We start from the raw sequence: 21,875 nt of genomic DNA, 5'->3' as shown, positions 1-21,875 counted from the left end.
ATATATATCCTATGGATAAGGGAAGTACAGTTTAACTTCTCTTGTTCCCGCTTGGTGGCCACCATTATTCTGGATGGAACCAGCTTCACCTTTGGCTTGAAACTGCAAACAGTGCATCCAAAGAATCTATTGCAATTTATATTTAATTTTCACCATACATAATTTATTTTTAGTTTTATAGTAAGTCAAAATGTTGATATACATAATATCTACAGTAGTTGCATTTTGTGTAATTAATTTATTTGTATTTATGCAATTTTTTTACCGGTAGTTATTGTCTATGTGATATAGAGCAGTAACATTCAAGTTTTCATTGGTATGTTGTACTGTTCTTAAATTTCAGTTTATTTGGCACTTCTTAGGTCATAACAGTAAAGTTAGTTCACGTCTTATAGAGTTGTCAATCTAGTGCAAGAAGTACATATCAACACTCATCCCTTTTGCCAAAGAAATTAGCATGATTTACTAGCCCATCTTTAGAAATTATTGCATTTTGCTTCAACAATGATTCACTGGCTGTTATTTAAGGTCAGGGTTATATATCAAGCAAAGAATCTCACTAAAATGAAAACAATTTTGCTTTTGAAAGATTGAAATGCATAGAAAGCAAGAGCAACGAATGCGATGACAACACATGCCATACACAGATGTTATGTTAGAAAGAAAAGGAATAGCCTGGTTTAAAGAGCATTAACTAATTTGTTATATGCTAAAATAATAATAATAACAAGGTCCTTATAAGACTGTACCCTGTATTACCATATAAACAATTGACAACTCCTGGCTAGTGAAAATCAAGCTATGTATTCATTTGCAGTAAAGAGGCTAATGAAGCACAACTTCGAGCTACAGAAAAGTGAATGTTTTGTTGATGAAATCTGCTAATATGACAAAATGGAAATAAATTGGAATTATAACGATTAAATAATCATGGTTGGGTATTTATTGATGTGTAAATTTTACCAAATCACTCACAAAGTTAACATAAAGTCTTCCAACTTTTATTTACTTTGTGAGTGATTAGGTAAAATTTACACATCGATAAATACCCAACCAAGATCATTTAATCCTATAATGTAACATTAAATGTCATGTGTTTTAATTTAATTAATGATAAATCTAAAACTGATTTAATATAGTTATTGTGAATCCCCAGTTTATATATTTTCATTCATTCTTGTTTTAGTTATAAAATAACTGACCTAAAATGGGTGAATAGTTACCTGGTAGACTTTGGGATTAGTGTTTGTTTTGATCCTACTAAGCCAAATGACTGTGTCACCAAAGTATCAGTAATGAAGAATGTGAAAATGCCAAAGCCATTGTGTGATTCTCAGCAGGGCTATCTCATCAATGGTGAGTGTTATTACTCAATATTTCGGTTAAGAAAATGTATACAAATTAGTAATGATATTACCAAATCAATTATTATATGTACTAGATACACCTTGTACTTCATATGTAAAACTGTCGGTCACAAAATAATAGTAAGCTTGAAATGTTAGTGAATATAGTGACGGAACCTTTTTTGCTAAATTTGGATCCACATTAAAATTGTGTACAATCAATTCCATTTTTTATATATATATATATATATGTAGCTACTATCATGGAGACAATGATAGAAATGATATTTAGGTTCTGTTATAACTGAAACTGTCAATGCATATAGATTTATAAGAAGTTATTATATAATTGCAAGAAATTTGGCATAAATCTGTGTAAATGCAAATTAATTTTTTTAAATTTCTTACTGATATGGAACTATCTTTGGTGTTAATTTCAGGATTTTCCCTGGATTCATGGATGCAGAGCCATGGACTGCCGGTCTCCATGTCATCATTACCAAGTTACATTACTGCCCTTTTGCTAGAAGATCTGGGAGTTGCCATACATCTGTCCAAGACCCAATGTGACAGAAGGAAGGAACCCTATGTGTCTGCAGCTAGTTCTGGCTTTAATACAGGTACCGTTAAATTTAGCCGAGTGTAGTGATTTTTGGTCATTCCATTACTATGTTCTAAGTTGCATTTTTGTATCAAGCAAATTAGAATGCCTAATAACAGTATCTGTGTATGGGTAGGGTTCAGTGGCATGTCAGAACAGTCCCGGCTATATAATGCCAATTGAAAGTTCTTAAAATGCATAGGCCTAGAACATTAGGAAGATGAAATTCCAAATCTATATATTTAATCTGTAAAAAATAAATAAAGCAGTAACAGTGTTGAAGGTTTTCAACATGTATATATAACAAGTAATTGTAAAAACATAAGATTCTGCAATATAGGGTAAAAATTTGTTATACAAGACCTACTCTACCAAGTTCAGGGTGGAAATGTAAGGATGTTTTATTTCTCAGTTAATAAATTTAAAAGCACAAAGTTTTCAAATGATAATCTTGTCCATGTATTATATGGCCTCTTTTTACTTCATTTATTTACCACTTGTGTCATTAATACAACAAAATCCTTTGCCAGTAAGTCAGTAGGCAAGTCTACAAGTTGGAAAAATGGGTTGAATGATGCTCATTAGATTGTTCCTGTTAATGACATCACATCACATCATTGCATTAATGGGACTAGAGCTACTTTCATGGCTTACCATAACAATTCAACCCTGCTTTTTAGCTCTACTGGTCATGGACCAGAGGAGCATTTGGGATGGTCTGTTTTCCATTGTGTGATATCTTGCATCCAGCCACCAATGAGTACAACATTTCTGTTATTGCCACTCCTCCTTAACCATTAGAAGATTGCCCGTTGGTCAAGTTGATTGTAATGAAATCAGACATCTAATATGGCCACCAGTATGACCATCTTGAAAATGATATTTTCACTTGAATAAAATGTCAAATAGATATGGGTTTTTACTAAAAGACTTCATATGATATCTAGCTGAACCTGAATTAAAATGGTGCTGAACTGAAATCCAGTATGGACACCATGGCAGTCATTGTTGAAAATCTTGTCATCACTACTTCTCAGTGGAAGGTCACATGGGGTTTCTACCGGCAAACTCATTATAATATCTTAAAATTAAATCATGCCAGTCTAATCTGTAGTATGCTACCATGGCAACCAACTTGAAAATCTTGTTACTGCTATTTCCAAAGACATCTAATCATGTCTGGTTGGTCCTAAATGAAAATGGTACTGATCTTGTATGCAATATGGCTGCCACAGTGGCTAATTTGAAAATCTTATTATTGCTCCAAAATATCAGACAAAATGGTGTCAGCAGTCAGCATTTAGAAAGAATAAATTCCAGAAAATTGTTTTCAGCCAGTAGATGGTCAGTCCCTTTGAAGAACTCCTATATATTCATTCACCAGTAACCTCTACCTGGAGATGGTTAATATATTGGCAGCTTATCTACCAAGTTTGGTAGATCTTCACTCATTGGCTTAAAGGGAGGTAAAAGTGAAAGACAGTTGGATGAATAGATTTCAACAGGAAATCACAAGGCTAAAGTGTGGGGATCATCAACAGAAGTCAGAAACAAGGATACATTTTAAAAATAATATTTATTCACTCTGTTTCAGTCCAGTGTGGCCAAAGTCTGACCCTGAACCCAGTCAGTTCTAACCCTGTGTCTTGTGTCATTTCTTCCCTCTGTACCGGGATCACATGCTGCATGGATGTGCCTCTGATTGGACGAGCCATTCAAGCTAACATGGAAATTGACATATGTAGTGGAATCTTGACTGTCGGAATAGAAACACTGACTCAGCAGAAGTCACTTTTGGATTATGAGTGGGGTAATTTTATGTGTTCATCCTATTTTTATTGTCTTAAACAAGTAGTTTAAATTAAAGTTCTTGCTGTATTATGTGATGATAGATGGTGTGATACATTACATATGGAAAGTGACATTCTAACAATACATATTGATAACTCATTATTGTTTAATACAGGATCATGATAGAAGTTATATGAATAACATGCAGAATTAAATATCAATTGGAAAACTTATGATATTAGGTACATAGAACCATCAGATGCGGGAGGTTGTGGGTTCGATTGCTGGCCGAGTCATAACAAAGACTTATTTAAATAAATGGTACTAACAGCTGCATCATTTGGCGCTTAGCATTAAGAGGTTAGTGTTAGGACTGGTCGGCCTGGTGTCAGGATAATGTGACTGGGTGGGACATTATGCTACATGTCTCCAGCATGATGCCCCAGTGCTAGACATTACTATAAACTGCCTCACTGCAGACATCGTCGTGATATGTTTGAAAAATTATTAAAGCTATGTTAATAATCTAAATCACATCACATCACATAGAATCATGTTATTTTATATGTTCATATGTGCTTTTTTTCTGCTGTTTCAGTATATTTGCATCAGTATCACTCTCATATTATGTCATATTTTTGACATCACTGAATCAAGAATTTGCCGAATTTTTTATTGCTATAGGAGTTACTGTCAAAGAGTTACATTATTTTTTGTTCATATCACCAGGATATTATATCATATTCTTTGACAACTTTGATTCAAGAATTTAATTCCTATAGAAGAGTACTGACAAAGAGTTTTCCTATAATTGTATATATTTATTTCATCATTGATAGTTCTTTGCACTAGTTCATTTTTTTGTGTCATTCCAGGCAAAAAAGACCATTTTTATCTACTTGGCCTCATCCGTCTTGAGTAAGTTGCTTGAAATAAACCATAATGTCTCTATCATTTGATAGGATTTTAATCACTATATATTTCTGTGCATATTTTGCCATTAAGTATTAGTGAATCTTTTCTTTTTCTATACAGGAATACTAAATTATTGATTGGCAAAGGGTCTTTTTATTCAGTATTATTCATGATGATTTACAGACAGATTTTGAAGAGTTATTTTGCACTGAAATAAATTAAAACATGTCTTCCAGTTATATTTTCCCATAATTTTTTTTAGCTGTAACATTGTTTGTCCCTTGCTTTTTTGCATTTTTATTTACTAACAGAAAATTTCTCATGATAGAATTAAATTGAGTGGCCATACTAAAATAGCTCAGATGTTATGCTTTCTCAAATGTGTTGATTTACAGTATTCATTACTCGCTTCCTTTGGCAAATTTTACCATCATCATGCTTATACATTAATAACTTACTGCATATTGTTGTACACAGCATGTGAAACTACCTCACATGAAATGGTCCAAGATGAGCTAGTCCAGCAAACATTTATTTTCTTGCATAGTTGAAGTAATTACCTTGATATCAGTGTGTTACCATGGTACCTTAAATGTATCATCAATCCCACTTTAATAATTTAGCATTTGATTGAGCATCTACTTAACATTAAACCAATCATAAAATCCTTTGCATGTGATGTTTGAAATGGTGATTCATTTTGCAACTTTGTTGTGTTTTTTTTAGCGATATCAGAAATTCACCAGTTAATGCCTCTGTTCAGCAGAAGTAAAGTCTGTAAAGCAGTGTCAGGCTTTTGAAGGCTTCTTAGCAGTGTCAGACTTTTGAAGGCTTCTTAGCATTGTCAGGCTTTTGAAGGCTGCTTAGTGTATCTGGATCATATTATTTTGCAGTTATGTTTAATTGATGACTGGTCATGAAAGGGTAGTATTTTCCTGGTGACTTTTTGATGTAATATAGTAGAGCCAACTGTATTGAATTATAAGAAGAAACTGCTTTCATAATTGATTTGTTATATTGTATGGAATTATTTTGTTTTATTTCCGAGTATTTCAGATGGATGTTGGTTCTCAGACAGTGATCCACCTTTTACGTTATTGACTGATTTTTGAGTGGGGAGTTCAGACAGATTGATCAGTACTCAGAATCTAAAAGTTATTGTTATGATTTGAGTGTAGATTTGCTGCAGCATAAGCTGATGCCTCCAGTGCTTGTTTACGATGTTGGCCATTTACACAAGTTTGCCTCTAATTGCTGAATCATCACCAGTTGACCAATGACGATATAATGTATAAGCAATGCACAGTGTGTTAGTAAAAGTGCATCACCTATTGAAGAGTATAGAATGCAGTGGTTATTAAAGGGTCAGAACAAATTAATAAGTCTCATGTAGACAGTAATACACATTGTGTAAGCATGATAAGATATGTGTGTGGAGTACAGTACTTGTCTGATACGTACATGGTCATGATCTTAATCAGGCAGGATATTTTTAAGTATGGTTAGCATTTATTCATACCCAAAAAATGTATCAGTTGGATTTTGATGCTGTGTTAGCATTTATTCATACCCAAAAAATGTATCAGTTGGATTTTGATGCTGTATTAGCATTTATTCATACCCAAAAAATGTATCAGTTGGATTTTGATGCTGTGTTAGCATTTATTCATACCCAAAAAATGTATCAGTTGGATTTTGATGCTGTGTTAGCATTTATTCATACCCAAAAATTGTATCAGTTGGATTTTGATGCTGTGTTAGCATTTATTCATACCCAAAAATTGTATCAGTTGGATTTTGATGCTGTGTTAGCATTTATTCATACCCAAAAAATGTATCAGTTGGATTTTGATGCTGTATTAGCATTTATTCATACCCAAAAAATGTATCAGTTGGATTTTGATGCTGTATTAGCATTTATTCATACCCAAAAAATCAGTTGGATTTTGATGCTGTGTTAGCATTTATTCATACCCACAGAAAAAATATGTATCAGTTGGATATTGATGCTTTGGTAGCATTTATTCATACCCAAAAAATGTATCAGTTGGATTTTGATGCTGTGTTAGCATTTATTCATACCCAAAAAATGTATCAGTTGGATTTTGATGCTGTGTTAGCATTTATTCATACCCAAAAAATGTATCAGTTGGATTTTGATGCTGTATTAGCATTTATTCATACCCAAAAAATGTATCAGTTGGATTTTGATGCTGTGTTAGCATTTATTCATACCCAAAAAATGTATCAGTTGGATTTTGATGCTGTAATAATTCCTAGTTCTTCTTGGCCAATGTTCCAATCTAAATTTTTGGCCATTATAAAAAAAATGCACTTGTTATAACTGATGACTTATAATGTGAACTTTTATTCATTGACTGTTTCAGTATTAACATATTAGTCGATATTGTTATTATGTTACAAGTGTCTACTACAGTTCAACAGGTATGTTGTTGTAACTTTAATATTAAGCATTTCAACTGTAAGAAGTTAAATTTTCCAGAAACTCTTTCATGAGTAAATTCCATGCATGAAAAATCCAAAAAATAATATTATTCATTTAATTTTGATTTTATTTTAGTTTTCAAGTATCTTTTTCATTCAGACTATAAAATAATTATTTTTGTTTACATTTTCTTAAAATAAATTTCTTTGGTCAGTACAAATTTTACTCAAAGAACACTTTTACTGATATGCCAGATACAAGTAGCTTTTTAAGAAAAATCATGGAATTTCAAGATTTATCAGTGACCCCAGTAAAATATTTAGTGGCATGAATGTAGTCAGCTATTACTTCATTCTGCTGATAATGAATTCACTGTTAGAATTAAATTGTTTTTTGTGTTAGCTTTCATTGATTATCTGAATGAAGAATACAATAAATAATTGAAGTTGTATTTATAATTTATTTACGTAAAATCCAACAAAGTTGCATTTAACCCTTTACATCATGCAAGCGCCTTTGAATGCTTGTACTCCATTCTCATGCAAGCACCTTTTGACACCTCTACCCAGTTCCCGTGGAAGCGCCTTTTGACACCTCTGCACCATTCTCATGGAAGTGCCTTTCGATGCCTGTTGTAAACATCAGCCAATTTGAGTGGGTTTTTGTAGCGCCACCTTTGGGGAAAAACCCCTATTAGATACTACATTCATTGGTGTGAATGACCATTATGTCAGATCACATGACCGCCTTTTAAGATCTGGTTAGAATCTGCTATTTAAAGTAACTGGGTCATATTCTCCACTCTCCAAAATGGAGGTCACAGATTTCATTCAGTACTTATGGAGTTTTCATGATTAGAATCACAACTATGAAGGCTTCAATAACTTAGGTAAAGGCTCTGATATTGATGTAGGCAGCAGTTAGTTTTTATAAATTACCAAATTCAGATGACTTAGTGATGTAGACCCAGACAAAGAACTTGTAAATTTCAAGTATGAGAAACGGTATTTACAGTTGGTCAAGCGGCTTCACTGGCTTGATGATGAGCTAGTTGTCTCAAGATTTTAAAGCACATAAAAAATTCTTCCATGAAAAATAATTACACAACCATAAAGATTGGATTTTACTCTTAAATCTTTCCATACTTAATATGTGTACCAAAAATGAAAAATGGTTAAAATTGATGTTAAACATCACATATACTCCACTGCTTAACAGCTAACATGTAGGCCTATGTGTATGGAATCAAATAGGTAACAGGTGTTCTATTTATAGTGCACTGCACTGGGTAACTTTGATACATTTATATTGAAGGGCTAAATAGCCATACACTCTATGAGGTAAAGGGAACAGTAATTCACAATTACATATTCTGTATTACGTGTACAAAAAACAATTATCATTTGGTGTCATGGACCTAAATGCTGTAGTCATTCACTACCATGACTTGAAATTTATTAAATTGTCCCAAATTTTGGGCTGCTTTTGGACAGTTGTGCTGGACTTAGCCTATTCTGAGAGATTGATTAGCTTTAGTACATTGACAGACCCATTTAATTGACAATGTTGTAAACATCAGGATGAGTTTCTTTTGTTACTGGACCTGCTAGCTATTTGGGATTTGAATGATCAGTTTTACTCACTTGTGTGCTTGAAGCATTTTACTGTACAAGGCACAACACAATGTGTACTTATTTTACTCCAGTTTTTCAGAAATTTTAATATTAAATAAACTTACATTTTTTAAGATCTGAATTGTATTTACATTAATTACTAAGAGGTTAAAGAAATTTGCAATTTTAAGTTAGAAACGGTATTACAAAAAATCCATGTCATAAAAAGACATTACTAGTTTTGGGGTTGGGTGGATGGGTTTATTGCTATACATGTATATTTGCATCATATAGTAACAAAAAGAAAAAATTTAGATTATTCTTATCAGCATATTGACCCTTAAAATAATTATTTTCCAAAGGAAACATGTAAAAAATTGAATTACAATTCAGGTTTATTTTCACTTGCTGATGGAACTGCTTTTTAATTAATTGTGTTTTAATGAAACTTCTGATATCGTGTATATTTGCTGTCTGGTGGACTTCACATATATGAATGTAATCTTGACAGATCCAACCTTGAATATTTATTTATTGTGATTTCTTGTTAATTCCAGTTTCTCTCTGGTGGACTTCCCACGTAAGAATATAATCTTGGCAGATCTTACTGTATTTATTTATCCTGATGTCTTGTTAATTCTAGTTTCTCCTTGGTGGACTTCACACATATGAATGTAATCTTGGCAGATCTTACTGTATTTATCCTGATGTCTTGTTAATTCTAGTTTCTCCTTGGTGGACTTCATGCATATGAATGTAATCTTGACAGATGTAACCTTGAATATTTATTTATTGTGATGTTAATTCTAGTTTCTCCTTGGTGGACTTAATGCATATGAATGTGATCTTGACAGATCTAACCTTGAATATTTATTTATTGTGATTTCTTGTTAATTCCAGTTCCTCTCTGGTGGACCTCCCACATATGAGTATACTCTTGACAGATCTAACCTTGAATATTATTTATCCTGATGTCTTGTTAATTCTGGTTTCTCCTTGGTGGACTTCGTGCATATGAGTGTAATCTTGACAGATCTAACCTTGAATATTTATTTATCCTGATGTCTTGTTAATTCTAGTTTCTCCTTGGTGGACTTCGTATATATGAATGTAATCTTGACAGATCTAACCTTGAATATTTATTTATTGTGATTTCTTGTTAATTCCAGTTTCTCTCTGGTGGACTTCCCACATATGAATGCAATCTTGGCAGATCTTACTGTATTTATTTATCCTGATGTCTTGTTAATTCTAGTTTCTCCTTGGTGGACTTCGTGCATATGGATGTAATCTTGACAGATCTAACCTTGAATATTTATTTATTGTGATTTCTTGTTAATTCCAGTTTCTCTCTGGTGGACTTCCCATATATGAATGCAATCTTGGCAGATCTTAGTGTATTTTGATGTCTTGTTAATTCTGGTTTCTCCTTGGTGGACTTCGTGCATATGAATGTAATCTTGACAGATCTTACCTTGAATATTTATTTATCCTGATGTCTTGTTAATTCCAGTTTCTCTCTGGTGGACTTCCCACATAAGAATATAATCTTGGCAGATCTTACCATGAGTATTTGTTTCAACAAGAGCAATGCACCGTGTAGTTATTCGGTGCCAATATTCAGTGGAGTTCAGCTTCCAAAACAGATTTGTAGCCAGAAAACTGACTACTTAATACCAAGTAAGTAATGCTCAACAGGTTGATCTTATCTCTGTAATTAAAATGTCTGTAATACTTATGTCTGTAATACATATGTCTTTTACTCATGTCTGTTACTCATGTCTGTAATAATTATGTGTGTAATACTTATGTCTGTAATATGTATGTCTGTAATACCAGTGTCAGTAATCCTGATGCATATGATACTTATGTCTGTATTACTCATGTCTATTACGCATGTCTGTATTACTCATGTCTATTACTTATGTCTGCATTACTCATGTCTGTATTCCTCATGTCTATTACTCATGTCTGTATTACTCATGTCTATTACTTATGTCTGTATTACTCATGTCTATTACTTAATGTCTATTACTCATGTCTATTACTCGTGTATGTTACTTATGTCTGTATTACTCATGTCTGTATTACTCATGTCTATTATTTATGTCTGTATTACTTATGTCTGTATTACTCATGTCTGTATTACTCATGTCTGTTACTTATGTCTGTATTACTCATGTTTATTACTCATGTCTATTACTCATGTCTGTAATAGTTATGTGTGTAATACTTATGTCTGTAATATGTATGTCTGTAATACCAGTGTCAGTAATCCTGATGCATGTGATACTTATGTCTGTATTACTCATGTCTATTACTTATGTCTGTATTACTCATGTCTATTACTCATGTGTGTATTAATCATGTCTATTACTTATGTCTGTATTACTAATGTCTATTACTTATGTCTGTATTACTCATGTCTTTTTCTTATGTATGTATTAGTCATGTCTATTACTCATGTCTGTTACTTATGTCTGTATTACTCATGTCTGTTACTTATGTCTGTATTACTCATGTCTGTATTACTCATGTCTGTATTGCTCATGTCTGTATTACTCTTGTCTATTATTCATGTCTGTAATACTCATGTATGTTACTTATGTCTGTATTACTCGTGTCTATTACTCATGTCTGTATTACTCATGTCTATTACTTATGTCTGTATTACTCATGTCTGTTACTTATGTGTGTATTACTCATGTCTTTAATACTAAGGTCTGTAATACTATGGTCTGTACTATTTTTGTCTGTAATACTAGTATCTGTAATAATTATGTCCGTAATACTAATGTCCTATCATACTTATTTGAATTTTAAAAAATAAACAGTCAGTCCCCATATTTAAATTCAACAGCATAAATAGTGAAATAAACTAATAACTTAATAACATTTTTTTATTTAATCATATTTTGAATTTCATTCATAAGGTGCAATAATACAGAATAGTGAAGATTCATTATATATATATATATGATATAAGTGTGCAGCCAGTCAGTTGAAGACAAGGCCACCATTTCAGTTAAAAATCAAATCCATACTTGCACAATTGATATCATCATCCACAAACACTGTTTCACTGGGTTTTTCATCAGTGTTTACGGCTTTATACAAATCACCATGCAAAATGCCATTTCCCACAGTACCGTCATGTCTTAACATAAAGATATGTAAGCAGACGATGTTTATTTATTCATTTAAAGTGTATTTCATTTTTAGCTTTAGCAAAGGTATCAAAATCTTACGTAGGAAGACTATATGGGTTTTTATGTAGTCTAATACCTCACATGTCAAATGTTTGTATCAGTTGGTTAAAGTGTTGTGATCCTAATGCAAAGGTTCTGGGTTTGAACCCACCTGTGCCCGCAAAATAATTTTCCCTGTTCTTTTATTTTGTTTTATTTTATTCTACAAAAGAAATTTAAAATTTCCATATTGTAATACTATACAGATTTCATATCATACATTAATACATACACGCACTGAAGAATTTATCCCGGTACCGTTATGTCTTTCACATCAAGATATTTAAGTAGATGATGTTATTTATTCATTTGAAGTGTATTTTACATGTAGCATTAGCAAAGATGTCTCATTTATTTGATAAAGAGGTCCATCATTTGGTTAATAATTAAAATCTTACGTAAGAAGTTTGAGTTTGTGTGATTCTATATTCTAATTATTATCCACACTGAGTACTATGTGCAGAAAAGTAGTGCAGGTGGGTGTGGCTTTAAAGTAATTGGGTTCATACAGGTAAAAAAAAATTTCAAAGGGTCTGACAATAAAATTTCTTTAAATTGTAATATCAAAAGAAAACTTTAATTATTTGCAGGTTGAAATGTGTTCAAGTTTGATTTTTTGTTTGTTAGATAATTGGATTTTTACAAAGAAGATTTTACGTTAAAACTCTTGATTAGTTGCATCTTTATTTTTTGTGTACATTCATTAACTGTGAATAAAGAAACTTGAAATTATTATTATTAATGTTAATATTTTTATCATTATTATTATTATTAAATGTATTTAACTTAATTTAAATTTGTAGCATTTCGTCCTAAGTTGACAGTATATTGTTCATGCCACAAGCACATTACATATTTTATGATGTTGCATTCAATAAACATATCAATTTTTATATTGGGACAAATTCCATAGGTTCTGTACAAGTATGAAATTACAGTACATGTACTTGTCCTATGAGAAAATGCCCTCATACATTAATTTAGTCTTGGTTACTGAGCCACTTGATACATTAAAAAAGGCGTGATTATTATCTTGATGATTAGGATGAAAAACAAAGCAGTTAAATCATGAACAAACTTGTCTGATGTGTATTGGAGTGTCATATTGTTTTACATGCAGTTATTTTTTGCAAATTGCACACAACAGGATTTCCCAACAATATTTTCTTCTTACCAACAGATTTCAGCTTGACTAAATGGCAGATGGAAAGGGGATATTCCGCTGAATCAATGGATTCTATGCAGATTTCAAAGTTGCTAGAAGATATTGGTCTTGCAGTCTACTTAGACATTGAACAGTGCAAGACATCAGTCTACCCATACAATGATGCACGAAATGGATGGAACATTGGTAAGTCAAAGGCACAGAATCAGGACAGCTTGGGTGGTCATTGTTGCCTCACTATTTTCATAATTGTGGCCCTGCTTGAAGAAGTCCACAGAGCCCTATAGTAATCCTGACATCTGGTTTGCTGTCCATCCATCCATCTCTCTAACAGTTTGACTTCCATAAGATAACTTTTATTGGAATAGCTGCATTTCAATTTTATTTGATTTGCATCTTTTTATTGATGAGACATTGATTCAATCAGATTTTTTCTTTTTGAATTATGTGTTATGAGAGTTACAGCCCCTGATTGCCCTGCCATCGAGCTTTAGTTTCTACAGCATAAATTTAATATTGTTGAATTGTTTGATTTGAGCCACATGACTAGGTACTGCACTGGCCAAATTTGGTCTAATTTTGAAAAAGTGCCAGCTTTGGTACAAAGATTTTTTTGTTGCATGTTGTGCAAAAAAATAATAATTTTCGGATTCAGTATTTTAATGTGACACAATCGTTTTACATTTTAAGTTTTCTGCTTTTATTATTGGACTTTAAACACACATATGGATATATATATATATATATATATATATATATATATATATATATATATATATATATATATATATATATATATATATATATAGTTGCAAATCACAGGCTTAAAGACTGACAAAAGACATCTGCAAATATCAACAAATCATCCTGAAGAATTGTAAAAAATTTCAGCAACTTCAGTTTTTTAATATGTAAAAGAGTGAGCTTTAGGTATTTTCCTTCTGTCTATATGGAACATGTTTAATGGCATTTGCTAAGTAGTAATACATATATGTAACATTAACATCAGCTGTTGAAAAATCACTAACATGCTTAAATATTTTAAGTTTTGTACTTTATGATGTCAGCTGCAGAGAAAAATCGTGAAAAGTATATATTGCCTGGCAGTGTCCAGTAGTCAAGTGAAAATATATATTCAGGGAATTACAGCTGTAAAAATATTACATGTAGTATCAACATGATTAAATTGCATTCATTTATTGTGCAAACTTACAAACTTTATGTGTCATATATTTAGTCTTTATAAAAAAAGGTAAAATTCACGTGTAAATACTGGGGGAGGGGGCAAAGTGACTTTATGCATATAATTGAACATTTTTAAGCCGCACAGTATGTGTCGAGAGATTTTGTCAAGTAGTGTAGAATGTAACTTATACCAAAGCACTGCAAGCTATTCAATAAGTTGGAGTTAAAACTCTGTTTATGATTATGTTTTCATTATTCATGAGGAGGTGATTGTGTAGCTATGCTTTCATTATTCATGAGGAGGTGAGTGTGTAGCTATGTTTTCATTATTCATGAGGAGGTGATTGTGTAGCTATGTTTTCATTATTCATGAGGAGGTGATTGTATAGCTATGTTAATGATGTGATTGTTATTTCCTCAGAGTGTGGCAGTGTGATTCCTGTCAACAGCCTTCCAGAAGATATTGTGTGCCACATCCCCAACTACTGTACCGGGATCGATTGCTGTCTCGGTATTTCCTTAATTGGAAGATCTGTGAGAACATACCTGTCTATCAACACCTGTGATCTCACACTGACTGTGGGCATTGACAGGCTCCAATTCACTGTTAATTTATTTGATTATACTTGGGGTAAGTTCTTAAGAATGATCACTGTTAATTTATTTGATTATCCTTGGGGTAAGTTCTTAAGAATGATCACTGTTAATTTATTTGATTATGTTTGGGGTAAGTTCTTAAGAATGATCACTGTTAATTTATTTGATTATCTTTGGGGTAAGTTCGTAAGAATGATCACTGTTAATTTATTTGATTATGCTTGGGGTAAGTTCTTAAGAATGGTCACTGTTAATTTATTTGATTATCCTTGGGGTAAGTTCTTAAGAATGGTCACTGTTAATTTATTTGATTATTCTTGAGGTAAGTTCTTAAGAATGGTCACTGTTAATTTATTTGATTATACTTGGGGTAAGTTCTTAAGAATGATCACTGTTAATTTATTTGATTATGCTTGGGGTAAGTTCTTAAGAATGATCACTGTTAATTTATTTGATTATCCTTGGGGTAAATTCTTAAGAATGATCACCGTTAATTTATTTGATTATACTTGAGGTAAGTTCTTAAGAATGATCACAGTTAATTTATTTGATTATACTTGGGGTAAGTTCTTAAGAATGATCACTTAATTTATTTGATTATACTTGGGGTAAGTTCTTAAGAATGATCACTGTTAATTTATTTGATTATACTTGGGGTACGTTCTTAAGAATGATCACTGTTAATTTATTTGATTATTCTTGGGGTAAGTTCTTAAGAATGGTCACTGTTAATTTATTTGATTATACTTGGGGTAAGTTCTTAAGAATTATCACTGTTAATTTATTAGATTATTCTTGGGGTAAGTTCTTAAGAATGGTCACTGTTAATTTATTTAATTATTCTTGGGGTAAGTTCTTAAGAATGGTCACTGTTAATTTATTTGATTATGCTTGGGGTAAGTTCTTAAGAATGATCACAGTTTGCTATATTGTACAAAATCTAGATAATTATTGATTTATCTACGTATTCTTCTTTTGTATCAATAAAACTTTCTGTAAGACAATCTGGCATCATTTCACAATCATTTAAATACTTAGTCATTGTAAATTATGCAGAATTCAAGCTTCTGTTACCTTATTTGCATATTTATCAACATGACTGATACACGTAAACCCAGTAACTTTTTGTTTCAACACCAGTTGAGGAGTACAAAAAACAAACAATGGAATGAATGGCAATAACAATAATAATAATAATAAATTTAAATGATGATAATAATGTTTATTGCTGATTTCATTATGACAGATACTGAGGACCATTTGTACATGAGAGGAGTCATCCGAGTAGAGTAAGTTATTTATGTAGATTTCAGTTACAGTCAATATCTTGTGCTGGAAAATGCAAGTTGATAAGGTCATTAAAGTAAACTTGCTGCTCTATCTCTTGAATATAATAAAATCTTATCTCCCTCAAGAGCAGAGAAAGATATTCTACAATACATAATCATCCCACACCTAGAATATTGTTGTTCTTTCTGGGATAATAGTGAGAAAGATTACTGAAATTTCAGAAAAGAGCAGCTTGAGTTATTCTTGATGCTGATTTAGATACACCATCAACAAATCTTTTTAAAATCATACAGTAGCTTCCATTTCAGCAGAGAATTCGGTTTCAAAAGGGTTTGCTAGTTTATAAATCCTTATATGGTTTGGCTGCTGATTATATACAAATAACTATAAATTTGTTAAAAATGTACATATGTATGAACTAAGATCCATCTCAAACAACAGTTGTATTTACCTGAACCAAATTCAGAATTATATTATTTCTGTTGCAAATTAGCTACAAGATCAGGAATGTGTTGAGAAACAGGAAATATCTCCTGGACCTTAAACTCAGCATCTGTTTTAATGACACACAAGGAGAATGCTACCTACAACAGCAGATATTCAATAATACCATTTTGTCGGCAGTGCAGTGTGACTACAATCATGGATTTGCCCTATCCAGTAAGTATACAGCTGGTTATGCAGCTCTGTATATAGATGGTTCGAAAGATGGAGACAAAGTTGAAACACCTCATGCAACATCTTGAACAAGTTACCAGATAAATCCTTAATTTTTAATGCAGAAATTATGGCCATACTCAAAACTAATGTCGGAATCTCCTAAAAAAATAAATTATATCAACTTTTTAGGTTCACTTGCCACCATAAAGCCTTGCAGAATCTTGTATTTGACAACCAGTATCGCATATATTTCAGAAACAAGATGTTCTCATACAATCTGGGAAAAGTATTCTGTACTGATGGCTGCCTAGTCACATTGGCATAAAGGTTAATGAAAGGGAAGATGAATCGGCCAAAGCTACCCAGTAGTCACCCATTTTTAGATGAAAGATTCCAAATACTGACTTCAAATATTATATGAATCAGCATGTTTGCCATTCTTGGCAGAATATTTGGAATGAAAACTCCGCAAACTAAAAAATATAAAACCCACTTTTGGAGAGTTGCATCCCTTGTATGGCAAATTGGAAAGATGAGATTGTATTATGTTGATCGTGTATGGGTTACACATCTCTGACTTATGAATACCACCTGAATGGTGAACCTTGACCAGAGTGTTTACACTGACAATGAAGCACATTCTTGTTGATTGTGTCAATTTTGGGACAGAAGTATTTTAAAATGAACTGCTTGGTGAAACCATACAATGACACACCACCCAATAAATTCCTGGAAATTTTAAGAGAATGTGATTTATGCAACACAAATTTTTATTGTGTTTAAAGGATTTTATATGTGTTACCATTATCTTTTTTTATATATACATTTTACAGAATTTTAACATCTATATATTTTTATTTATCTTATACATAGTTTAAAATTTTTAAAAGAATTTAGCAGCATATATTATTGCAATTCATTTTACTACTTTTGGAATTTGACCATTTGTTGACACTATATTGACACTTTTGGAATTTGACCATTTGTTGACACTATATTGACACTTTTGTGCTGGAGTGCCATACAATGCTACCCAATATATACATACATACATTTATTTGAATTAATTTATTTCAAAACTTTATCCATAGTATTCAAAGTTTTGTTTCACATTTTAAAAAAATTGGTTCAGTATGAAATTAGATGCAAATATATGACACATGGTGTTATATAATCAGATAGTGTTTGGATGCATACAAGTTAACCTAATGCAAACAGCTAGTCCTTCAGGAAACAAAAATTGTGATAGGCTTTTACAGGCCAGTTGAAGCTCTGTCTTGATCAGTTTTAATCGTGTTTATTGCTTACATGTGTTACTGCAGATCACAACATAACACCACACATTGTATTGAATATTTTAGCAACACAATATCTGAGTGAATTACCAATAGGAAATAATGTGCATTTTTTTGTGGTATAGCAGGATTTACTGCCAGTGGTGAAGAATTTTTAAATACAGTTGAAAATAATACTGGAACATTTGTTAAAAATTTTCACAAGTCAGTCTGCACACTTTTTGAGTTCTTCCCTAAATGGTTAACACTGCATTTGTAAAATAGTGTCTGTTAAGATCTGACCTCTATTACAACCGTCCAGAACTGCCTATCTCATCCTCATTAAACTTGACTGGGCATATAATTTTAGCGAGAATTAGTTTCCTTATTAAATTTGCTAAAATTATTGTGATTACAGTACTTTGACCTTGTTTAATTGAAATATCAGTAGTATAATGCCACAATAATACCTTTTCATTTATGGCAACCATTTGAAAAATTTGCAAAGATTTGTATTAATAAATTTAACAACCATATATTTATTTTTAAATAGTATAGTTTTAAAAATAAAAATAGTTCCAACTGATCTAAATGTTTTACATTATTTTTTTATTATGAATGTTTATGTCAGAAAAGAAAGGTTAGGAATATGGTGTAATCCATAACTTAGCATGCAAATAAGAATTTTGTTTATGGTAGGTGAAAACATTTAGGTTACCATAGTCAACATAAACACTTCCGGGACTTTTAATTTATATTTGACTGGAAATAAAACATCCAAAAGAAATGTCAAGGATGAATTTAGTTCTGCTATCGTATGGCAAAGAACTGCAACATAGTATGATGTTATATATACTGTCAAAATTGATGGAACTATAAGAACAACTGCAAAGTCAGTCACCTTGTTGAATGAGCAAATAGCAACTTTTGATTGGTTAATAGCCATATTGATGTAAATGATGCAGTTATAAAATTTTGGCTGACATTAGTTTGACTTTCTGTGTTCATTTTAGACTTTACATTTGATACACTTGTAAAGAATGGTAGAATAATCTGACTTTATATATCCTTTCCAGACTTTACATTTGATACACTTATAAAGAATGGTAGAATAATCTGACTTTATATATCCTTTTCAGATTTTACATTTGATATACTTGTAAAGAATGGTAGAATAATCTGACTTTATATATCCTTTCCAGACTTTACATTTGGTAACTGGCTGAAGGCTGCCTATGGCAATACGTATGATTCATCCACAAGTTTGCCGGCATTGGTACAGGATCGACTTCTTGAGCAGCTGGGGATCAGTCAGTATCTGCTGTCAGATCGTTGCAGTCATGCCCAGGTTCCATACTCACAGGTTAACGGAAACCGTTGGAAATCAGGTAGGGCTTTCACACTATGAATGTACTTGTTTGTTTGTCTTTGTTACAATTACTAATTTCTATGCCCCACCATCAGTGTTGTATGAGGGTTGTTCCATTTAAACCCAGAGAATGCAGTTTTAAAAAAAATATATGCTAGGATACTTTGATTCAGAGAATTCATATGAAAATGATGAGAAAGTTCTAAATTGCATCTGTGGATGAGCACCCGACCTTAAAAGTGCCTTTCCTGGGTCCCAGGTATGTTTTACTGGAACAGTCCTGAGTGTTACCTTTTCTGATCATCCTTTCCTTCATTGGTTAACTTTATTGTTTGGGTCATTTTCCCAGGCACTTTTGTGGGCTATTTCAGTTCCATTAACACACTTGCAATTGAGTTTCTTCTCCATCTCAGCAGAAAAAGTGTGGATAATGCTTAGCTCCTAATGTCTACTGACATGATGTATACTTAACAGATGTCCCTTTAACTAAAGATTTAGTAGCTGTAATACATTACCCACTTTTATTGCATTACTTCCCTTTTTCAGGATGATAAATCCCCAGTCCAAGGTAAAAATTCCCTTTTTCAGTTAGCAATTGAACATGAGCATGAAACAACATTATCCCAGTCTGCTTCCTTAGTAATGTCTCATGGATTGTTGTGCACTTGTGTCTCTGGATGATCAGCAAAATTGTTCTTTGTTTGTTGTCTGTAGGATTCTTTTTGGCCTAACAGAGACAGTTTGTTGTAGTTTTTCTCACCATTCCTTGCTTTATTTGTGTGTATTGGTGTCTTTTTTTCATCGTTCCCCCTCCCCAATGTTTTTTTTTCTCACCTTGCATAGTGAAGTGGTATTTTACCCTGTATTAACACAGAGTAACTATCTCCTACCCAGTATTAATGCAGTGTCAGAGTAACTATCTCCTACCCAGTGTTGAGTCTTGCTATTTTGTTTCTTTCAGTCTATATTATATGGTAAGGTGTGGGTAAATGCTGGTAAATACAATGGAGAAAAGACGTGTACACGCTTCTTTCCATCCCACAGGAAATACTTTCAGTTTTTTATGGGCCAGGAGGTGTTTCAATTTTGGGCTCTTCATGTTAGATTTGCCTTTGTCCCCAGAACTTTACTAGGTTGATGGGGGTGAATGATGGCTCATTAGGGGTTCCTATCCAGTGTTATACAATGTCCTTAGAGAAAGTCTTTGAAGGACCTGTCCCTTAGTCCCTCTATTGGTTAAAGGTTACTTGTTTGGGTCTAATTCTTGACCTAGAGATGTTGGATCATATTCATTCTCAGGATTTTGTGTATGTGGGGATGAATTTCCTCTCCAGTCAATGAAGAGTTTGGTTTCTCACAGACAGAATAAAAGAATCAGTCTTTCTTAGCAGGTCTTTGGGCAAGACTTGGTAGCTCTGAATGTGGCTGCAGAATTTGTTCCCCAAGGGAGATGTCATTTTTGTCCTCCTCAGTTCCTGCATCTGGCAAACTGAAGACTGCACATGAACCCACTGTCTGTTTTGGACCCCCTCCCCCCCCCCCCCCCCCCGAGATCCCGTTACAGCAATATTGAGTTATTGACTATGTCAGCACTGGTTTTTTACTGGAGTCCTGATTCACAGCATTGAACTGCACTAAGGTTCTCAACAGTATAGACATTGGGCAATGTATCTAGCTCTACAGGGTTCTGTCAACCTCATTAGGCATTTTTGTGTTAGGTTTGCCTTGGACAAACATCAATCACATGTGAAGGAGCTATGCATGCTCCTTCTCTGTGTTTGGAAGTCTGGAACCTCCTATGATGTTGACTATGAGACTGATGAACAAGCTACCTCTTTATGTCTCTCCAGTGCCAGTAAAGGGGACGTGGGTGGTGGATGTTTTCAATCTGAAGTGGAATGTTCACTTTCACCATTCCACCTTTCAAATTAATCCCTCGGGTCTATCGCTGAGGCAGGACTATATTTCTTGACTCATCTTGATAACTCGCCCAGTGATGGTGATCCATGATCTCTTTTATCTATTGTTGGCACCATATAGCTGCTAGTGTGCTGAGGTACTGTATTACATACATATATACATACATATGCACTGCATGCATGCATTCATGCACACACTCAGATACATACATCCATACATACACACACACAGACACACACATGTACTCATCCGGTTGATGCAGGAGCCAAGGAGATTACCTTATAGTAGGGACCTGCTATCGCACCACCAAGGTTCTTTCTTAAACAAAAATCCACATATTCTCCACTTTCACACTCTTGGCTCATATCCAAAAAATGATGCACTAAGACCACTTTTTTCAGAGAGGTTCCATCTGCATCACAGTCAGAAGGCAATCAACCAAAGCCTACAGTGTA

The 21,875-nt window shown here is 32.9% G+C and overlaps 1 protein-coding gene across 1 annotated transcript in view; it reads left to right on the top strand.

Moving 5' to 3' along the window:
* Positions 1–21,875, top strand: part of LOC149782249 (uncharacterized) — a 665,894-nt gene that overhangs the window by 317,733 nt on the left and 326,286 nt on the right. The window contains exons 113-122 of the mRNA XM_089935099.1: positions 1,187–1,356; positions 1,787–1,966; positions 3,542–3,757; positions 4,614–4,656; positions 10,226–10,392; positions 13,141–13,311; positions 14,732–14,941; positions 16,154–16,196; positions 16,691–16,857; positions 19,334–19,519. Coding sequence (XP_089791225.1) covers positions 1,187–1,356; positions 1,787–1,966; positions 3,542–3,757; positions 4,614–4,656; positions 10,226–10,392; positions 13,141–13,311; positions 14,732–14,941; positions 16,154–16,196; positions 16,691–16,857; positions 19,334–19,519 — 1,553 coding nt within the window. The remainder of the gene's footprint in view (positions 1–1,186; positions 1,357–1,786; positions 1,967–3,541; positions 3,758–4,613; positions 4,657–10,225; positions 10,393–13,140; positions 13,312–14,731; positions 14,942–16,153; positions 16,197–16,690; positions 16,858–19,333; positions 19,520–21,875) is intronic.

The sequence above is a fragment of the Sinohyriopsis cumingii genome, chromosome 15, assembly GCF_028554795.1.
Source record: "Sinohyriopsis cumingii isolate HCF-2022 chromosome 15, ASM2855479v2, whole genome shotgun sequence".
Classification (NCBI taxonomy): domain Eukaryota; kingdom Metazoa; phylum Mollusca; class Bivalvia; order Unionida; family Unionidae; genus Sinohyriopsis; species Sinohyriopsis cumingii.
This window is presented reverse-complemented; position numbering and strand designations above follow the sequence as displayed.